Genomic DNA, 18,993 nt, shown 5'->3' with positions numbered 1-18,993 from the left:
AAAATTTAGATGTTAAAAGTTAACGTCTGCTATTAATTTTTATTTATAAAACGGAAAAAACCTACAATAAGCCTATTTTAGGTACATTTGAAAATGTGACTTATTTGTTTCAATTTTATCTATTTGTGGCTCAAATAGGTTCCGAAAACCTTGCTTATTACTTTATACATGCATTTTGTTTCAATTATATTGTACTAATTTATGTAGTACATTTTACCCAAAAGAGTCAAAAATATTCTTAAATCATGTAAAATTAACTAAAAATATTATCAGTTAAAAGTTTTGGTCTAAAAAAATCTTATCGTCAATAGTTTTCGCTTCGCGTAAGATATTGCTTAGGACCAACGGGTCACACGACAGGTGCACGATTTACTTTGCACGTTCCATCCTTCATCCCTTCGTCTATTGGCTTGGCAAACAAGCTACCTTGATCCGTCTTCGACTTCGATTCATTACGCTCAGAAGCTCTAACAAATCCTAAAGTCTCTTGCAGCCTAAAATTTTTGATCTAAAAATATTTCTATTATTATTTAATGGGTCAAAATATTCTTTTCTAAATAAATCTTTTATTTTTCTTAAATACATTCTTTTTCTAATGATTTTTTTTAATTACCTAATGCTTATCCTACTTCAATTTGGAAAAGATTAAGAAATAAAAATATTTCATATTTTATTAGAAATTTTTTTATCGTTATCTAAATGAAAATTAATAATAGAGTTACTATGATCTTATATATATGACTTATATTATCAGTTCAAAAGGTACATGAAATTATTTTATTTTAATTATTAAATGAGATTAAGAAGGAAAAAATATATTATATCCCATTTATTTAATAGTTATAATGATTTTAAAGTTGTAAGAAATTGTTTGATAGATGATTAGAATTATGCAGGTAAATTAGTTATTTCATCTTGTATACGGCATAAAATAGTATTTAGATTTTGAGTTAAAGATAGAATTAAAATAGGAGAGAGGAAATATACTTTAGAAAACGAACAAACTTGAGATTCAAGAATTAAACAAAAAAAGGTCCAAATTTATTTTTGAATTATATGAACTATCTAAATTTATCTTTTATAAATAATTGGGGCAAATTGACTCTTGCCGTTATATAAATGGGTTTGATTTGCCCTGTTGACTAGTTGTCAATTATTATGACTAATTCACATTATTAGCGCATAGTTAAGGAATAAATTCGAACGATTTTGCATAATTTTTTGACTAATTTGAATAACTTCTCATACTTAAAGGATAAATTCAGACCAATTGAGATAAATTAAATTTTTAAAGAATTTTGGCGTGAAGCTCAAGCAGAAATCAATGAATGATTCGACTTTTCCGAATTATCAAACACCAAGAAAAATTCAATCCATCCATTTCCTAAAATTTCAATAAACTTTCATCAACCAAACACTCTGGGTATCAAATGTTCAATCCTCAATTCTATTGGAGTTACTATTTATCACCAATTTCAAATTTCAGTTAATTTTAATATCATTTAACAAAATAACAACTCATGAATTTTACCCACTTATTTGTGTTGAGTTTCGCACTTTAGCTTGAAGAACAAGCTCCTAGCTATGGTAGAATGAATTAAGATATTTAAAATTATTCAGCTGAATTGCATTGTAAATACATTGTACAAGTATATATAGTTAGGCACCTCTAGGTACAACTGTAGACAACTTACACACTTGTTAGTTGTTAGCCTAACTAACTTCTAATCACTCACTAATCACTTCTTTGTAAACAACAACAACAACAACCTAGTGAAATCCCACATCGTGGGGTATGGGGAGGGTAGAGTGTACGCAGACCTGACTCCTATCAATGTAGGACGGTTGTTTCCGAAAGACCATCGGCTCAATATAAGCATAGAAAAAGGTCAGACAAGAATATTAGAGTAAATAAGTAGATGACGAAAACGGACCAAACAATAGTATAATCAAAGCACAAAAAACAGTATATATTATTAGATAATAACATAAATACCATAAATATCATAAATAACATAAATTAGAGTACAAGAAATCATAGTGCGTTAATACGCCTACGAATAAGGGGGACTAATCACTTCTTTGTAACTAACTAACAAATCAGTTATAATAACCAACCAACTGCTTCCAATACCCCCCCCCCCCCCCTCAAGCTAGAGGGTGTAACAAGTTAAGCATTCCTAGCTTGTTTAACAAATATTCATGTTGAATTCTTCCAAGTCCTTTTGTGAGAAAATCTGCTTGCTGATCTTTGTTTCCAATGTGATAAGTCTTTACTTTCTCTTTCTTGATTTTGTTCCTAACAAAGTGACAGTTTATTTCTATGTGTTTGTGCGTTCATGAAAGATTGGATTTTCTGCAATCTGAAGTGCAGCCTTACTAGCTCACTAAACAGTCCTAGTAGCCAAACAATCTCAGATGTTGCAGTAGCCAAATTTCTATACTCTGCTTCTGCAAAACTTTCTGGACACTATGTGTTGCTTTTTTGACTTCTATGATATTAATAATTTTCCAAACTTAATCAAGAACCCTTTCATAAACCTTCTAGTATTTGTGCATGAAGCTAAATTTGCATCACAGAAACAACTTAGAGAATCAACCTCATCACTGCTCATCATGATTCCTAAACCTAGTTCCTCCTTCAGATATTTCACCACTCTTATGGCTGCATTCCAGTGTGATCTCTTAGGTACTTGTATGAATTGACTAACAACTTGTTTGGATGGTGGTTTTCTGTAGTTTGGTATGGTATGGTTAGTAATAGAACCACGTTTGTTTTAATTGTTTCTTTAATTACATGGTATGGTATGGTTTGGTTTTATGGTTTTGTAATCATGAAAACCCTCACTTTTTAAAACCACCAATTTGGTGGTATCCCATTGTTTTCTTATTTTTTTTTTCAATTATACCCTTACTTAATTTTAAATAATTCTAATTTATCACTTATTCTTATTAAATGTTACCCTAATATATCTACTGCTTTCACCGTCGTATTACTCATTCTCCTTTGCAATAATTTTTGAAGCTTCTAGGGATTTTAAATTAAAATTCTCTCATCAATTATTATTAATATTTTCTAATAATTAAGGGTATTTTCATAAATTTATCAATTACGGTACAGTGCATATAGTCAAACCAAACAACAAAATTATCATTAAGCAATAACAAATCATACAGTCTATCCAAACATAGCACTATATTGTACTGTACAATACCATACCATACTGTATATTATGAAATCATAAAAAACCAACATCCAAATAGAGTATAAGAGTCTGTACATCAAAGCTTATGTTAGGCCTAGTTATTGTCAAGTACAACAGTCTACCAATTAGTCTTTGTCACATCCTCTAACAATTCATCAGTGTTATTTCCAGTGCAAGTATCATACTCCACTGAAGTAAACTTCTGATTCACATCTATAGGAGTATTCATTGTCTTTGTTCCTCCTAGCCCCAATTCAGATATCATCTCAAGGACATAACTCTGGTTCAAAAGAATTCCTTTTTTGAATCTTAACATTTCTATCCTAAGGAAAAATTTCAATTCTCCTAGGTCCTTGACTTTGAACTTCTTGTGCAATGCTGCTTTTGTTTCTTGTATGAGGCTTTCACTGCTACCTGTGATCAACAAATAATCCACACATACCAGGACAACTGTAATATCATTTTGTTTTCTCCTAATGAACATTGAATAGTCATACTTACTTTGACAGTATCATGCATCCACCAATACTTCTAACAACTTAATATTCCATTGTCTTAATACTTGTTTTAACCATATAGTGACCTCTTTAGCTTGAACACCTCGGTCTCTCCTTGTCTCTTAAAGCCCTAGGAAGTGTCATAAATATCTCTTCATCTAAATCACCTTGTAAGAATGCATTATATACATTTATTTGAAACAAATTTTATCCTTTTAATGCTGCTAATGCAATGATTGATCTAACTGTGACCATCTTGGTTACATGTGAAAAGGTTTCATGATAATCAAGTCATTCCCTTTGACTATATCTGTGACACCCCAGAAAGTTTTTCGCAAAGACTCGAACATTTCTTCACGTGTGGGTAGACTCGGACCGGAGGATTTGTAATTCTACACATGATTTAGGATTAATTCCTAAGTATTTGAAGTGTGTTAGATGTGTTTAGGGGTAATAAGGGATCTCTAACACCAAGTCGAGTCCAAAGAACTCCAATCGATTAAGTTTTCGGACGAGTTAGTATAAGGGTCAACTTCAAATGACCATATCTCTTAGGATATAAAGAATTAGGTAGCCTACAACCTACCAAATTAAAGGTATTTGAGTCTTCTTTCCAACGCCCCCAAGATTGCAATTTGTGGAGTTCGGAGTCAAATATTATGGCCATTTTACTACAGACTAGTACTACAGAAATTTCAGGCCTGGGCAAAATTTAGGCTTGGCGCTCCAGTGGCGCCCCACGCCACTATAGCGCTAGAAAATAGCCTCAGTAGTTTGGGGCTTGACGCGACGCGCCACTATTAGATGTGCAGGGTTTTAAGCCTATTTTGGCTTGGCACTGCAGTGGCGCGACGCGCCATTATAGCGCCAGCAAGGTTTTTGCCCAATTTTTCAGATTTTTGAAGAGGGGCAACTTGGACTTTTTCCTAATTAAATATACCCTATCCTTGGAATGTTTTGGGACCATTTTTCAGTCCTCCCTCTCTCTAAAAAGCCCTAAAATTTTCCCTCTCTTCTTCTTCTTCTTCTTCTCCAAATCCTTCTCCAACAAAGATTGCCTTCAAGAGCTTCAAGAATTCAAGCCTTCCATTGAAGACCTAACATCAAGGTTTCTTCAAAGTCTTCAAATAAGGTATGTAAGGCTAACATAAAATATGGATTGAGTTCTTCCATATGCCCATAGATGTGTTGGATAGGAGTTGTGAAAGAGTTGAACCTTGTAAGAAGGTTTTCTTAAAAGTTTTCCTAAACTATAGAATGTTTTTAGAAACTATTGGTTGGTTGATGATTTTAATGACTTGAGTTACTAAATAGTTATCTTTCATATTATTGACTACAAATGTATCTTTGTATATAGATTTATAGATGTTGATGATATTCTTGAGTTGAGTTTTGTTGAGAGTATGGATTCATGTTTCATTCACATGAACCCAAGATGAGATTTCTTTGGTCATAATTTGTCTTGAGTTGAGATGGATGGTTTTGTGTATATGTGTATTGATTGAAATGAAAAGAATGAATTGGATAGTTAAGAATGTCCTTTTGCTTTCATAAATTAAACATAAGACTAAAATAAGGATTTTGGAGTAGATGTTTGACGATTGATGTGATGATGATATTTAACAATGATGTGATGATAATATTTGATGATGATGATGATGATGATGTGATGATGATGTTTGATGACGATGTGAATAATGGTATTTGACGATGATGTGAATGGAGAGGTTATATTGATGAGCATGTTGTGTGATGAAGTGAATTGGAGTCTAATGCAATTTTGTGGTATGTGATGTGCATAATTTGAGTTGATTGGAGTCTTAAGAATATTTTGAAAATAAATGATCTTTTGAGGAGAAGCTTTAAATAAATTATTTGTGAACCTTTTTGCATAAACTATTTACACACTATTTTGAATCTAAAGAATTATTAGTTTCATCTATGATTTAAAAAGAGTTTAAGCATGAGTTGAGTTTGAAAAGTCTTTTAATTATTTTGAATATGAGTATTTTGAGTATAAATGAGTTGAATATTTTTACATAAAAATGTCTATTTTGAGGTAGAGTTGAGGAGTTGGAATTATATTTTAAATGCATATAATATTTTCTACATCCATTGAGTTTAGATGGTATCAATTTAAAGAGAAGAGTTTGATGATTTGAGATGAGTCGATTTGAAAGAAGGTCCAATGAGGCCAGATTTAATTTGAGTTTTGAAAAGAGTCCAATGAGACTAAATGAGTTGATTTGAAAGAGTCCAATAAGACTAAATGAGTATTTTGAGTATTTTACTCACTTGATAGATATGAGCATATTGAGTCTTGGGAGGAGTATCGAACACCGAATTGGGTAAGAGTATAGTCCATACTCGAATCAATAAACTACGTCGCCAAACGTAGGAGGGGATGGAACCGTTAAATTCGGATGCTTCCCATTTTATTATCCTGATATTATAGAACTTAGTTGGATTGGATCCATGATTGGTTGATTCGTTCATATCCTGGCAAGGTATGAACGGACGTGGCAACAACGTCGGTTTGTTGTACTATCACTCGCTCATATGGTGATGGTTGTCGGTTAGAGAAACTCCCAATTGAATGGATTGTGCTTGATATGATTGGTTTGAATGTGATTGTAGATGATTGAGTTGAATTGTAAAACATTGCATAATTTAATTTGCATAATTATTGAGTTGAGTCCTTTGAATTATGTGGTTAGCTTGGGAGCTAGAAATGATTTTTGAGTGCCGTTACGTCTAAGGTACCCTCCCGGGGCGTGACAATATCCTTTTTCTATCAGTCTTGCTTTGAATTGTTTTACTTCTCCATTGACTCGATACTTTATCTTGTATACCCATTTTGATCCAATAGCATTCTTTCCTTTTTGTAGATCAATTATCTCCCAAGTACCGTTATCCTTTAAAGCCTTGATCTCCTATTTCATAGCTCTTTCTCATCTTTCATTTTTGAAAACTTTCTAAAAATTATGTGGTTCTGTTGTTGTTGAGAAACTAGCTAATACTTTCATGCAGTTGGCAGATAGCCTGTGGTATGATATATAAATGAAAATAGGATATGGTGAGTGTTTCTTTCCTTTACCAGTTACATAATCTTTATGCCATAAGGGTGGTTTTGTGGTTCTTCCGAATCTTCTTGACAATGACTCAACCCTCTCTTCATGCATTGCACTAATTTGTATTGCATTATTTACTTCTGCATCATTTGCCTCATCTTGTACCACATTGTCATTTTGTACTGGTTCATTCATAATAGCTAACTCATGGACCTTATTTTGTACTTCATTACCTGTGACAATCTCATGAACTTGGTCCTGTGTAACATCATCCTATGTAACAGTCTAATAAACTACATTATCTACAGGATCAAGTGGGGTACTCACCCTATCATGAGATGAGGTGAAGATTGGAGAAGCAAAGGGAAACATATGTTCTTTGAAGACAACATCTCTACTAACAAAGAGCTGTTTGGTGGCACAATTAAGTAGTTTATACCCCTTTTGAGTAGAAGAGTACCCAAGAAAAATAGTTGGTGTATCCCTGTCTTCAAATTTATCAGACTTCAATAGATTAGTAGCATAACAAAAACAACCAAAAAAACTTTAAATGATTTAGGGAGGGACCTTATGATGAAACAATTCATAAGGTGTTTTGCCTTTCAAGATTTCAGTTGGCAGTCTGTTGAGAAGATATACGAATGTTTTCAAAACAGTGATAACATCACTTTTTATTTGCAACATATAGATCCAAGTGTACCTGTTATGGTCATCAACAATAGTTAAAAAAAACTTTTTCTATCATGATTGGGAGTTTTATAAGGACCCCATACATCAAGATGTATCATTTTCAAAGGTGATCCACTTCTAGAAATACTAGTTAAAAATACTAACTTATTTTGTTTAGCTAATGGAGATATAGGACAACCAGTAGTTGCAGAGTTATTTAAATCCTTCTTTTTTAGCAATCCCAGTTTCTTCATAATTTGTAATGAAAGGTTCCCCAATTTTTGATGCCAGAGTTCAGCAACTTTTGTCTTCTATGTGATTACTGCATTATTAGTTGAACATACATTCTTTAATCCTTGCTTTACAATGTACAAGCTGCCCTCCTTCCTACAAATTCCGCTTATCTTGTCACTGTAAAGATCCTGAAACATACAAAAATCATAAAAAAAGGTAACAGAGCAGGATATGCTCCTAGTTAGTTTGTATACTGATAGCAGATTGTACTTGAAGTCTTATACATACCAAACATTGTCAACTCTCATATCTTCTAGGAACTCGACAATTCCTATATAAGTGATATTAGATTTCTCTCAATTTGGTAATTGGACTTGCTGGTTATTAGAACAATGTAGTTCAACTATGTCCTTTAGCATATCTAGATGAGATGCAATATGATGAGTAGCACCTGAATTTACTATTCATTCTTTTGGACAAAATTCAGCTAGTAAAGATGTAACAGTACCTACCAAGGTTTGTTGATCAGACTGATCCTTCTTACCATTCATCATCTCTTGAATTTGTTTGTATTGTTCATCTGAGAACCTAGGCCCACTTCTGCCATACAATTGTTGTAGTTGTTTGTACTAATCATCTGTGAAAGTATGTCCACTATCAGATCCATTCCTCTTAGATCAACTACTGCCTCCTCCATCTTTAACTGCGTAATACTTTCTTTCATCAATCACATTGAAGTTCTTTCTTCTCTTAGAATGTGAATTATGTGACTTCATGTCAAAGTATGGAAGGTTTTCTATCTGAATTTGCAGTGTAGTTCTTCTTCTTACATTCCTCATTAGAGACTTTCTTTGTCCTTCTAAATGCCCAATCAACCAATACCAATTTTTTTGCACATGTCCACCTCTTCCACAATGATCACACTTAACAAATGACTTTTTTCCTCTATAAGGTTGACTTCTATTGCATAGCCAGAGGTTCACCTTTTTCTGCCATAATTAGAAAAGGACATGATCGTTGGCTTTCATCTTCACTGATCATAACATATGCTTGGTTTAGGGATGGTTCAATAGTTTTAAGCAATAATTGCCTACGCACTTGCTCATAAGAATCATTCAAACCACTAAGAAATTGTAGCAACCTCTATTCCTGAAGATGTCCAATGTAATCCCTTGACTTCACACAATCACAACCATGTGTAGGGATCAGATCATCATACTCAGCCTAAAGTTCTCTCAGCCTTGTGAAATACGTCTCTACAGAATCAATTTTCTGCAAAATCATTGTAATTTTTCGATGCAGTTGAAAGATATGAATTGTGTTAACTTTATCGAACCTCTCCTTTAGATCCTCCCATACGAGATGTGCATTGGATAAATACAAAATTCCACTAAGAAGATGTGAAGAAACTATATTCATGATCCAAAATAGAACAATTGCATTGCAGGTTTCCTAATCTTCACGTAAATCAACACCAAATTTCTTCTTCTTATAGGTGCCATTAACAAATCCTAACTTCCTTTTTATCTGCAGCGCTATTGTCATAGATAGGCACCATAAACCATAGTTTTCTTATCCTGTCAATTTTGTCAAAATAAACATTGATCCTGGTGTATCTAATGTATGAACAAACAATGGATGTGTGTTGTTGATTTTCTCAGCAACTGTTTGAGGTTGCTGATCAGAAGTTGTTTGTGATTGTGAATTCCCTGCCATTTTGAGATCACATCTCGAACTTCACTTTGATTCCAGTCATTGTTGCTCTGATTCCATGTTGATTTTTACACTTTAGCTTGAAGAACAAGCTCCTAGCTATGGCAAAATGAATTACTTGGAGGAGAAGCAGAGAGATATATTTTTGAAATAATTCAGCTGAATTGCATTGTGAATACATTGAACAAGTATATATAGTTAGGCACCTCTAGATATAGCTGTACACTACTCACACACTTGTTAGTTGCTAGTCTAACTAACTTCTAATCACTCACTAATCACTACTTTGTAACTAACTAACAAATCAGTTATAACAACTAACTAACTGCTTCGAATAATTTGTTACATTAATTTTTATGACTTCATTAAAGTCATCTTCAACAGTTGTGAATAATCCCATATAAAAAATGACTGAAAGTTTCAAAACTTTTTAGTATCTCACGTGCATGTAGGAGGTACGATTGTGATTTAGAATTTGGCGTTTAGTAGTTAAGAAAAGATTCAGTATTGCCTATGAACTAAGCAAAATAATTTTAATTTGTTCTTGAACTATGCAGATATTAGCCTTAATAGTTGATTGTTAGTCAACAATGGCAACTAGCCCATTTTTTAATAACAAGGGCTGATTAACAACAACTATTAATAGAGGGTAAATTTGAACCTTTGCCTAAATTGAATAGTTAACTATAACTTTTCTAATCTTGATCTTTCTTCTTGAAACATGTGCAATAGTATTGCACTGCTAAAACGATTATATTTGTTATTCAATTTTAAATCTGATTTATTTTTATTTATTTGTTTATTCGAGGTAAATTAAAACATCATTTTATTCTATCAAAAAAATGCTAAAAGGCACAACTAATGTAGTAATTTGCTTTTTGAAAAAAATGGTCATTTCTCACGTGTGTTATATTTAGAGGGTAAAACAAAGATAAAATCATGTTTTGTAATTTCTTTTAATTCCTTTTTCAAACTAAGACATATTTCAAATCATAGGTAGCATAGCACGACATTGTGTAACGACTTATTTCCGCCGTTATGGATAAGCCAATGAAAAAATAATTTGAGCCAGAAAACTTTTGAGTACTAACTTGAAAAATTTGAGTCTAGGCCAGACTTGAACGAAATTCGATTCAGGTGAGCTCTGGGGTAATCCGATAATTGATGGGTGATTAAATTTCGAGTTTGATAGCTTGAGTTGTTAGCCGAGACATTAAGGAGCATGAACGGCTTTACGAAATCGAATTCGGGCGAGTAGAACTTCGATAATGGATCTTGGCGTGAAGAGTTAATTTTAGAACGTCATGGTTTGAGGGTGTATTGCGAAATGGAGATTTGGGACGTGAGTTACGATTTTTTGTTCCCGTGCAACCCGCCATGAGGGATTATTTCAGCTATGGCGGGGCCGCCATGGTGGGGTAAGTGGAGACATCGGGGGACGGTTGCAGATTTAAACGGGAAAAAGTCCTAAAAATATTTTTATTTCTCCCACTTTGTTCTTGAGAGACCAGAAGCGACTTAGGGCAATATTCATTCAGTTTTCCACCAATTTTTGTGGTAAAGGTAAGTTAATCGCTCCCCTAACTTGTATTTTGATTCTTGGAACCTAGAATCCATGGTAAATATCTTAGAGAAGGGTTATTGGCTTGAATTTAATGGTGGAAAAAGCCCTAGTTGGGGGAGGTGATCATGAAAGTGGCCAAGGGTTAGGATTTTGATATAACCTAGATATTGTAGGCCAATGGTTCATTGATTCTTGTATTTCTTGTTTGATTTTAGACCAAGAACAAGTCAAGATGCTTCAGATAGGGAAAACTCCAGTTCTTTAGAGTTTCCAAGGCTTGGTTTCAAGGTAGGGATGGTTTATTTCCTTTCTGAGTTATATGTGTCTGTTAACTGCGATTGATAGCATTGCATGCATGTATGTGGTTGAGGAAGATGTAAACTTGATGAAATGACTGTTCGTGAACAATTGCATGCAATGAACCTATTATTTGATTGTGCAAATATGTGAACTATTCATTGTGGACTGTGATTGTGTTTGTGATTATGCTATTGGATCGGGTATCACGTTCTGACACATATTGGATCGGATGTCATATTTTGACACAAACTAACAGTTTGGGTATGGATTCCATGAGAGGACCATTATTGACTGTGATAATTGAGATTAAACTGTGAAATTGGTATTGCTTATGAAATGATAATTGGTAGTGTGGTTCTACATATGCCTGTCTTTACTATATGCTTCACTTACTAGGCTGGCCACGTGATCCTACCAGTACACTGTTGTTATGTATACTGATACTGCACTTTCTAGGAATCTTCAAGCACCCGCTGACAAACCTCAGCTAGGAGACCAATGATCGCTCGAATTCAACGGTGAGCCAACTCTTTCAGGCTGCCGTGGATTCTTCTAAGATCTCAGTCCAATCCTTTCGGACTTAGATCTTTCACACTTCATTTTATATTATTGTTTTTGAGGTTGTATAGTAGTTTTGGTACAATAACTTCCAAATTCTAGGGGGTTAACTTCCGCATGTTTTTGACCATATTATGCTTGTTGTTTGAATTTATTTCCCAAGTTTATGGGAACTCAGTTTAAAACTTATATAAAAATTGTTTCCACATCTTTTATGCCTACTTTTGTGTTAGAATGCTAGTTTGAGAGTGTAGTTTTGATTCTCCCACAGAAAGATTAGTGTGGGTGACATTCACGATCCAGTCGTGACACATTTTGTCAAGCCTCTCAGTGCATGGCATATTGTCCTTGTCACTAAAATAATTATTTATGCATGCAATTAAATACAAGCAATATTCACTATAGTAGTGTATGCAAAAAAAAAAGTCCGAAAGAAGGGAACATAGTATGCTCATCTGAAGGGGCAGTAAAAATTCAAATAATATCATATCTTATCTATGCATCTACTACAAATATCTAATAAGCAAAAATACGCTAAAAGAATATTTATTAGACACTTGAAAATTATTTTCAATCTAGCTAGATCATGCTTGCCTACTCACACGAATTAAATGGTTTAGATTCTCACAAACATATGTGTTCGTATAAAAATCAAGTAACCTATATATAGCTAAGAGCTTAAACCTCACTTGCATGGTTTATTGTAGCCAAACCTCACTTTAAATGTCAAAGTCCGCCAAACGAGCTCTGATGGTCTTAATCTATTCAAATTCATCATTAATGGGATCAAATTAGTCTAGGAGAACTATTCCATTAATTTTAGGATGCCTCAATGTCAAAGTCAACTCTTAATCAATTTAAATTGACTGTTGGGTCAACGTTCCAAATTTTGAAATTGAATATGTAAAAACGTTATCCATAAGCTAGGAAACTCATTACGATAATCAAAAACTAATTTTGATATCAATTGCTAATACAATAAATATGAAATATTTTTTCAAAATTAAACAAGTCTTCTATACCAGAAATGAAGATAATAACATTAAATAACACAAAATCAACAAGCCAAAGTGAGTTATGATGAAATAAATATTATTCAATTATTGATATGTCTTAGGAAGACATAATTATCCAATTTATAGGGGTGAGAGGCGATGAAGTATTAGAAATAAAGGGCAAATGTAGTACATATGTGATGACACTAGAAAATACCAATACACATGATTTAATTTTATTAAAAGTGGGATGACACATTTGTTATAGGGACACATGTACATGACCTCTACTTTGGCCAGTAACATGATATCTGTTGAAATAGATATATTATTTTTCAACAGTAAATTCCATCATTTCCATGTCCTCGTGATGTTGTAAAAATGGCACTAGGTTATAAAGGCATGAAAGCTCCATGAAATCCATAAGGCACTCTACTTGGTATTTTGATTGTGGCAATAGGGTGTGTTGCAAATTTCTTTGCATCAACTACATATACCTGCAAGAAATAATAATAATAATTGTTCATATTAGAATTGACTTTCACTTTGTAAAGTAGTAACTCTTTTCATAGAACCTACATCAGTTTTTGGAAAAATTATATTCAATTATAACTATAACAAACTCACTTGAGATGTATTTGTATTTTCATTGTGTGTGAATGTCACAAGCCAACCATCATCCTCATCAATACCTTGAGGTTTTGGAACAAAGGTTGCTCCACTACAAAAATTGCCCTCTGGCAACATATGATACTCAACTTTAATCAATTCCATATCTTCTCCAAATTGAAGTTTGGCAAGCCCTCCGTATTTAACTAATCCATCTGATCATAAATTCAAAATATCAAATTACAAAGTCATGATTAGTGATCAAGAAAATGAAAAATAATAATTCATAATGGTGTAAAGATCAAATGATAGTAACCTGAAGTGGAGCTGGCTTCTATATCTACCACTTGTAGGTAACAAAATTTGTTTCTTAGACCAATGAACTTTTCATTGATCATAGGGAATTCCATAAAGAACTTAGTTATGACATTTTTCTCCTTTACTTTTCCCGTTCTCATGTTTAGTCTCCATTCATAAACACGAAAAAAGAACAATTCTTCTAAAGATTCATTCTCGTTTTTTGTGGAACTTGTCTCTTCAGACCCTTTGGAAAATCTCTCGAATCTTTTGACTTTGGGGTCAGGTCTTGGTAATATTGATTCACGAGCTCTGCATCCCCGTACAACCACCTTTTGCCAAACAAATTGGAATCACATATATTTTATATTGGTGAATCACTCAACTTATATAAGGTATAGAAGTAAATTTAGTTATAAACAGAACTAAAGCTACCTCATCGTTGTCTTCAAAACAATTTATTAGGTGAAATACACAACTAGGTTGAACATCAAACCATCTAACGGAATTCGCATCACCATATCGTGGCATTACTCCAATTCGCGCATAACCATCTTTATCATACTTTATTAATCTATAAACCAAATGATAGAGCAAAGATATAATTGATACGATTTCATTAGATTGCAACATCATTAATGGAAAAGATAAATTAAAGTACTCACGAATCTCCCCTAATGAGTCGATTTATGTCAATAGTTAGAGGAAAATCCATGATCACGTTGTACCTATATATGGATAGTCAGATATTACAGAATTAGCCAAACATGAGCTTAAAAATATTGATCATAATAGATTGAAACATTCCTAAAACCTTTCTGTAACTCCCATGTCGTGGCATAGGCTGCACCTATTGAACTTGAGATCCACCTTGTGAACTATTTTCTTGCCATCAGCTGAAACAAATTCTCTTTTTTAATGCTCATCTTGAATCAACATCATTATGAGTAAAAGTAGATACTAGAAAATGACAATACCTGAAATGACTCCTAGCTCAAAGTATGGCTTTCTTGGATATATCCCCATTATAACAAGTTCGTTGGTTCCAGGGGCTTTCTGTGGATAAAATACGATGTTGATGAAAATGCATTTAATATGTTGAACGATACTGTTATACACACTATTAGAACCTAATTACCTTTGGATGACTTGTGAATGGTCGATCCCAAGCTCCATTGACATTCCAATTACCTAATGTTTCAAGGGAATATATGTCTATCTCTTGAGGAAAATGATTTTCAGCAATAGAGTAGTATTTCTTTGAGTGCTCAAAAATATTTGTATTGCTTAGATATTTGTTTGCCGTGCCAAATCTCAACTGCAAAGAAACAACAACGTTACTAAGATTCTTACCTCTTAATTTCTAGTTCTTAAGATAAAATACTACTATCTCGGATAATAGTTATTCGAATGTAAGTAAGTTTCATACCACATTTAAAGCATAAGCCAGTAAAATGGCAGGAGAATCCCCTTCAACAGCAGGAAGAAAACCAGGTTTCTTTCTATGTATTTCCATCTTGAAAGTGTCCGTTTGGACGTGTTTGTTATTGTAGAACATATTCCAAGTCACTCTTCTTTTTTCTCTAGTGAAGTGCAAAGCATGAAGCATTCCTTCCCCTTCAACCCATACATGGCTTGATTTTCCAAATATGGACTTGGTCGATTTGAGACCTCCAAACAGAGGATTTGAGCCTGTAAATTAATGGAGATTGTTAAGTTTACATGTTAGAAGAAAATTTACTACATGAGCATATTACAAATTTTGATGATTTGTTGTTACAATTGTACTATGCTTATCTATAAAACCAGCTTCCACACTTAAAAAGTACTTGATGCTTAAAATGTACTTAAATTCAGCTAATCCAAACGGGCTCTTATTATTATTGCTATTCCTTCGAGTTGGCTTCAAATGAACCAAAACATTGCACCAAATGATGAGAAAATAGCATCTAAAACAAGAATACAAGTTCAACAAATAATAAAAGAGTCAATACCTAAAACCCTTCTTAAACTATCTTCATCTTACTCTCTTCTAGTGTATTGAAGTTAGAAAAGAAAAGAAGAAGTTAAATATAAAATGCAAAATGGATGTTTTTCTGGGAGGTTTTAGATTGGAAAAAAAATGAAACAGTGAAATACATCCTATAATATAATTTAAGTATTAAACGACATTTTTTGGGTAGGTATTGATAATCTTGTTAACATGGAAAAAGAAAACAACAACAACATACCCAGTGAAATCCTACTAAGTAGGGTCTGGAAAGGATAGAATGTACGTAGACCTTACTACTACCTCTTGGAGATAGAGATGACGTTTCCGAAAGACCCTCGGCTCAAGTGTATCCAACCCAAGTAGAGGAAGAAGAAAACAATTAACAAAGCATAATCATTAATAAGAAAAACAGTGCAAAGTCTACAAGAAAGAATACTAACAAACATAAAAAATAGTGTGATAATCGAAAATACAATAAACCACATATTAAGAACTACAAGGGTGGTCATGGAAAAAGAAAAGAAACAAAAAAATTGAAGAGAAGGACAATAGCTGACCATTTCTTATGTAAACACCCTCCGGAAAATCATCTGGAATTTTCCCTTCCACTGTAGTTACTCGAACAGCTTCTCCAATCTCTTCCACTGGTGCAAAATTACTCTATCAAAATTAATTAATTACATAAGTTAACATTAGTAGCACCTAATTTTCATGAATTGAATCTGATAGTAATTAATGGTCATGGAAATACCTGAGATGGAAGTAATGGCTGATCAACAAATTCAAATACAAAGTCCACAAAGGTATCTAATAATTTGAAACAAGTTTCTTTCACAGCTTTTGGAATGCCAGCTACAACTGGAAAATGCACCAAATCCCTCGATAATGGCTATTCATCAATTCAAAACGAATCAAATTATAAGCTAGCTAAACAACAAAATTTGTAGTCAAATCTTATTTGGCAACTGATTATAAGATCAACTACATATCCAATGTAGTTTCACATGAATACTGTCTACGCCCTCGGCTCAAGAAACTAACAGGAATGAAGAAACCAAGATAAAACACTACACACAAGGTATGGCAAAACATACTGAAAAAGAAATAATAACTACAACAAAATAATCCGATAAACGAATTACAAGAGAGAAATCGAAGGAATAAGAACCTACGAGAGTAATAGACTACTATGAGGGAAAGTTTACCTTCAAAGCAGAGGGAATTGAGCCTTTCAAGTCCTCAACTTTGGCTGGAATTGAAGGCCTTTGAAAAGAGCAATTTACCTTAAATGTACAACTACAAAAGGCCATAGTGGACCTGCCTCGTTATCACGGTTTTTTAGTGATGATGTTTAAAAAAAATAACTTGCTAGCTGTTTAATTTTTGACATTTAACTGATGAGAGGTATTTATAGTTTTGAAGTAAACAAAGAGCATCTAGTTTCTAGGATATAAGCATCTTTCAATTGGAGTTATATATGACTTAAACTTAGGAAAATGACATTTCTCAAGATAAAAATTGATCAAATGACTGCCAAGTACTTTATCCATTTGAGTTTATGTGATTCTATTTATTTATTTTTGTTCTATTCGAATTTTTTCTAGAAACCAATTTAATTTTACTCTTAATGATAAGTTTTATAGTTACATAAATGTTGTGACTTATATATTTAGGAGCACAAATTTTAGAAATGTTATAATTTGTTTAAGATTATAGGCTTCATTTCTTGTAAAATTTCATGCTCGATCAAATCATATATTAAAAAAGTGGGAAGATCCTAACCTCAAAGTTGAATTACCATTTTATTATCAGACTAAAATAAAATATCTAATTAATTAAATATTAAAAATAATCATATTTTATTATACTAAATACTAATAATGAGAAGGTGTAAAGTCAAAAAGTGAAAGACAAATATTTCATAGAAAATTGTTAGAAATTAATTCACAGAAAGTTGTTAGAAATTACTTTTAAATTTTTTTTTATCTAATTCTTTTGAGAACGATTATGTTTGCAAAAAAATTAGCATTGACAAAATCACGTGCCCGTCACCATAGCTAACAATTACATTTTTGCAAATCTTTTTTCATACTTATTTTCATTTCTCTCCTTCAGTTTACTTAAACATAATGAAATAATAAAGGGGCCAGATTTATTTTCTTAAACCCGCATAGCTATGATATTTAAATATTATTTGCACTATTTTTTTCTCCCCTTCTACTAAAGAATGTGAAAAGATTGTGCAACATTTATTATTAATGTGGAAGATGGAAGAAATCAACCATAAAAAAATTAAATAACTATCAGTAATAAATAAGCAAATTTACAATTGAAATAACTATAGCTAGATGAAACAATTTTCTCATCCACATCCACGTTCAATGTACAATGAATAGTAATGGAGTAATATTTAATGGATCTTTTTCCCACTAAAGCAATTCTTCTCATTAACGTTGTAATAATAAAAAGTAATAAATTAGTGGAAGTTTTTTTATTTGAGGGAGAAACTTTTTAACATCATTAAACGTTGTATTTATATAGCATATAAACATCTTCCCATTCCAAATATTTAGTATAATATGATACGATTATTTCTATAATTAATTAGATGTTTTATAAGATTTTAATTTAGTATAGTTAAATACTCATAATCATAATTCATATCTAATTATCTATAAGTTATTTTTCTTAATATATAACTCTCATGCTTTTCAAATTCATAACATCCAAACATTAATTTAAAACTTTAAGATATCCTTTGGTGTTCCTTTCTTTTTATCCATATAAATTCATCCTTTTTGTTTCATGAAACTGCAACTCAAGATTATCTTTTTTATTCTATAGTTAAAGTGGTGAAGCGATTATATTATTGCTGCATACTATTTGATTCATGCTTTAGTTTAACTTGATGAAGAAGAATTTTGAATTTTGATTGGTTATGGGAGAAGGTGATGACAAGAACTCAAAAAAATGTGTTAAGATTACGTATTTATTTATTTTATTTATATTGTTATGATTAAAGTCTTAAAATGTGTAAGTATTTTTTCATCTCTATTTTTATTTTTTGAGTTTTCTTTCTATTAGACTTCTTTAATTTAATTTTTTTATGAACTTTTTGATTGTCCTAAGTTTGTTTTGTTGCATTTTATTACCCATTATACATATGTTTTCATAGAATTTTTATCATTCTAATAAATCTATAAAAAAATATATGAGATACATGTGCAACGCATGTGTCCAGAAACTAGTTAGTTAAAATAAGCGGAAACGGTATTTTGTTATTTGTT

General features: G+C 32.3%; 1 protein-coding gene and 1 long non-coding RNA gene across 4 annotated transcripts; both read right to left on the bottom strand.

Moving 5' to 3' along the window:
• Positions 1-7,418: 7,418 nt before the first annotated feature.
• LOC129888366 (uncharacterized) lies at positions 7,419-8,906 on the bottom strand. 2 transcript variants are annotated; one of them, XR_008766641.1, is made up of 2 exons: positions 7,966-8,906; positions 7,419-7,865 (listed from the first exon to the last, which is right to left on the bottom strand). It is a non-coding gene; the product is annotated as an uncharacterized LOC129888366 (long non-coding RNA). The 2 variants fall into 2 exon arrangements; XR_008766642.1 differs by having other exon boundaries at positions 8,190-8,906.
• Positions 8,907-12,875: 3,969 nt separating this feature from the next.
• Positions 12,876-17,090, bottom strand: LOC129888365 (carotenoid 9,10(9',10')-cleavage dioxygenase 1-like). 2 transcript variants are annotated; one of them, XM_055963353.1, is made up of 12 exons: positions 16,912-17,090; positions 16,458-16,595; positions 16,264-16,366; positions 15,143-15,405; positions 14,852-15,031; positions 14,691-14,769; positions 14,528-14,609; positions 14,379-14,441; positions 14,149-14,287; positions 13,733-14,045; positions 13,500-13,631; positions 12,876-13,304 (listed from the first exon to the last, which is right to left on the bottom strand). In XM_055963353.1, the coding sequence occupies exons 1-12, from the start codon at positions 17,014-17,016 to the stop codon at positions 13,291-13,293; spliced, it is 1,611 nt and encodes a 536-aa protein (XP_055819328.1). In that variant the 5' UTR covers positions 17,017-17,090; the 3' UTR covers positions 12,876-13,290. The 2 variants fall into 2 exon arrangements, with proteins under 2 accessions (XP_055819328.1, XP_055819327.1); XM_055963352.1 differs by having other exon boundaries at positions 13,435-13,631; positions 16,912-17,087.
• Positions 17,091-18,993: the final 1,903 nt, after the last annotated feature.

This window comes from Solanum dulcamara, chromosome 5 (genome assembly GCF_947179165.1).
Source record: "Solanum dulcamara chromosome 5, daSolDulc1.2, whole genome shotgun sequence".
Lineage (NCBI taxonomy): Eukaryota > Viridiplantae > Streptophyta > Magnoliopsida > Solanales > Solanaceae > Solanum > Solanum dulcamara.
Note: the sequence above shows the minus strand (reverse complement) of the source record. Positions and strands in the feature narration are given on the sequence as shown.

What these genes read in the sequence shown, in the direction of transcription:
- LOC129888365 (XM_055963352.1), bottom strand. Translation starts at nt 17,016, where the DNA reads ATGGCCTTTTGTAGTTGTACATTTAAGGTAAATTGCTCTTTTCAAAGG. An exon ending in CGACTCATTAGGGGAGATTC is followed by an intron (nt 14,288 to 14,378) that starts GTGAGTACTTTA and finishes TTTGGTTTATAG; the next exon opens with ATTAATAAAGTATGATAAAG. An exon ending in AAAATACAAATACATCTCAA is followed by an intron (nt 13,305 to 13,434) that starts GTGAGTTTGTTA and finishes TATTTCTTGCAG; the next exon opens with GTATATGTAGTTGATGCAAA.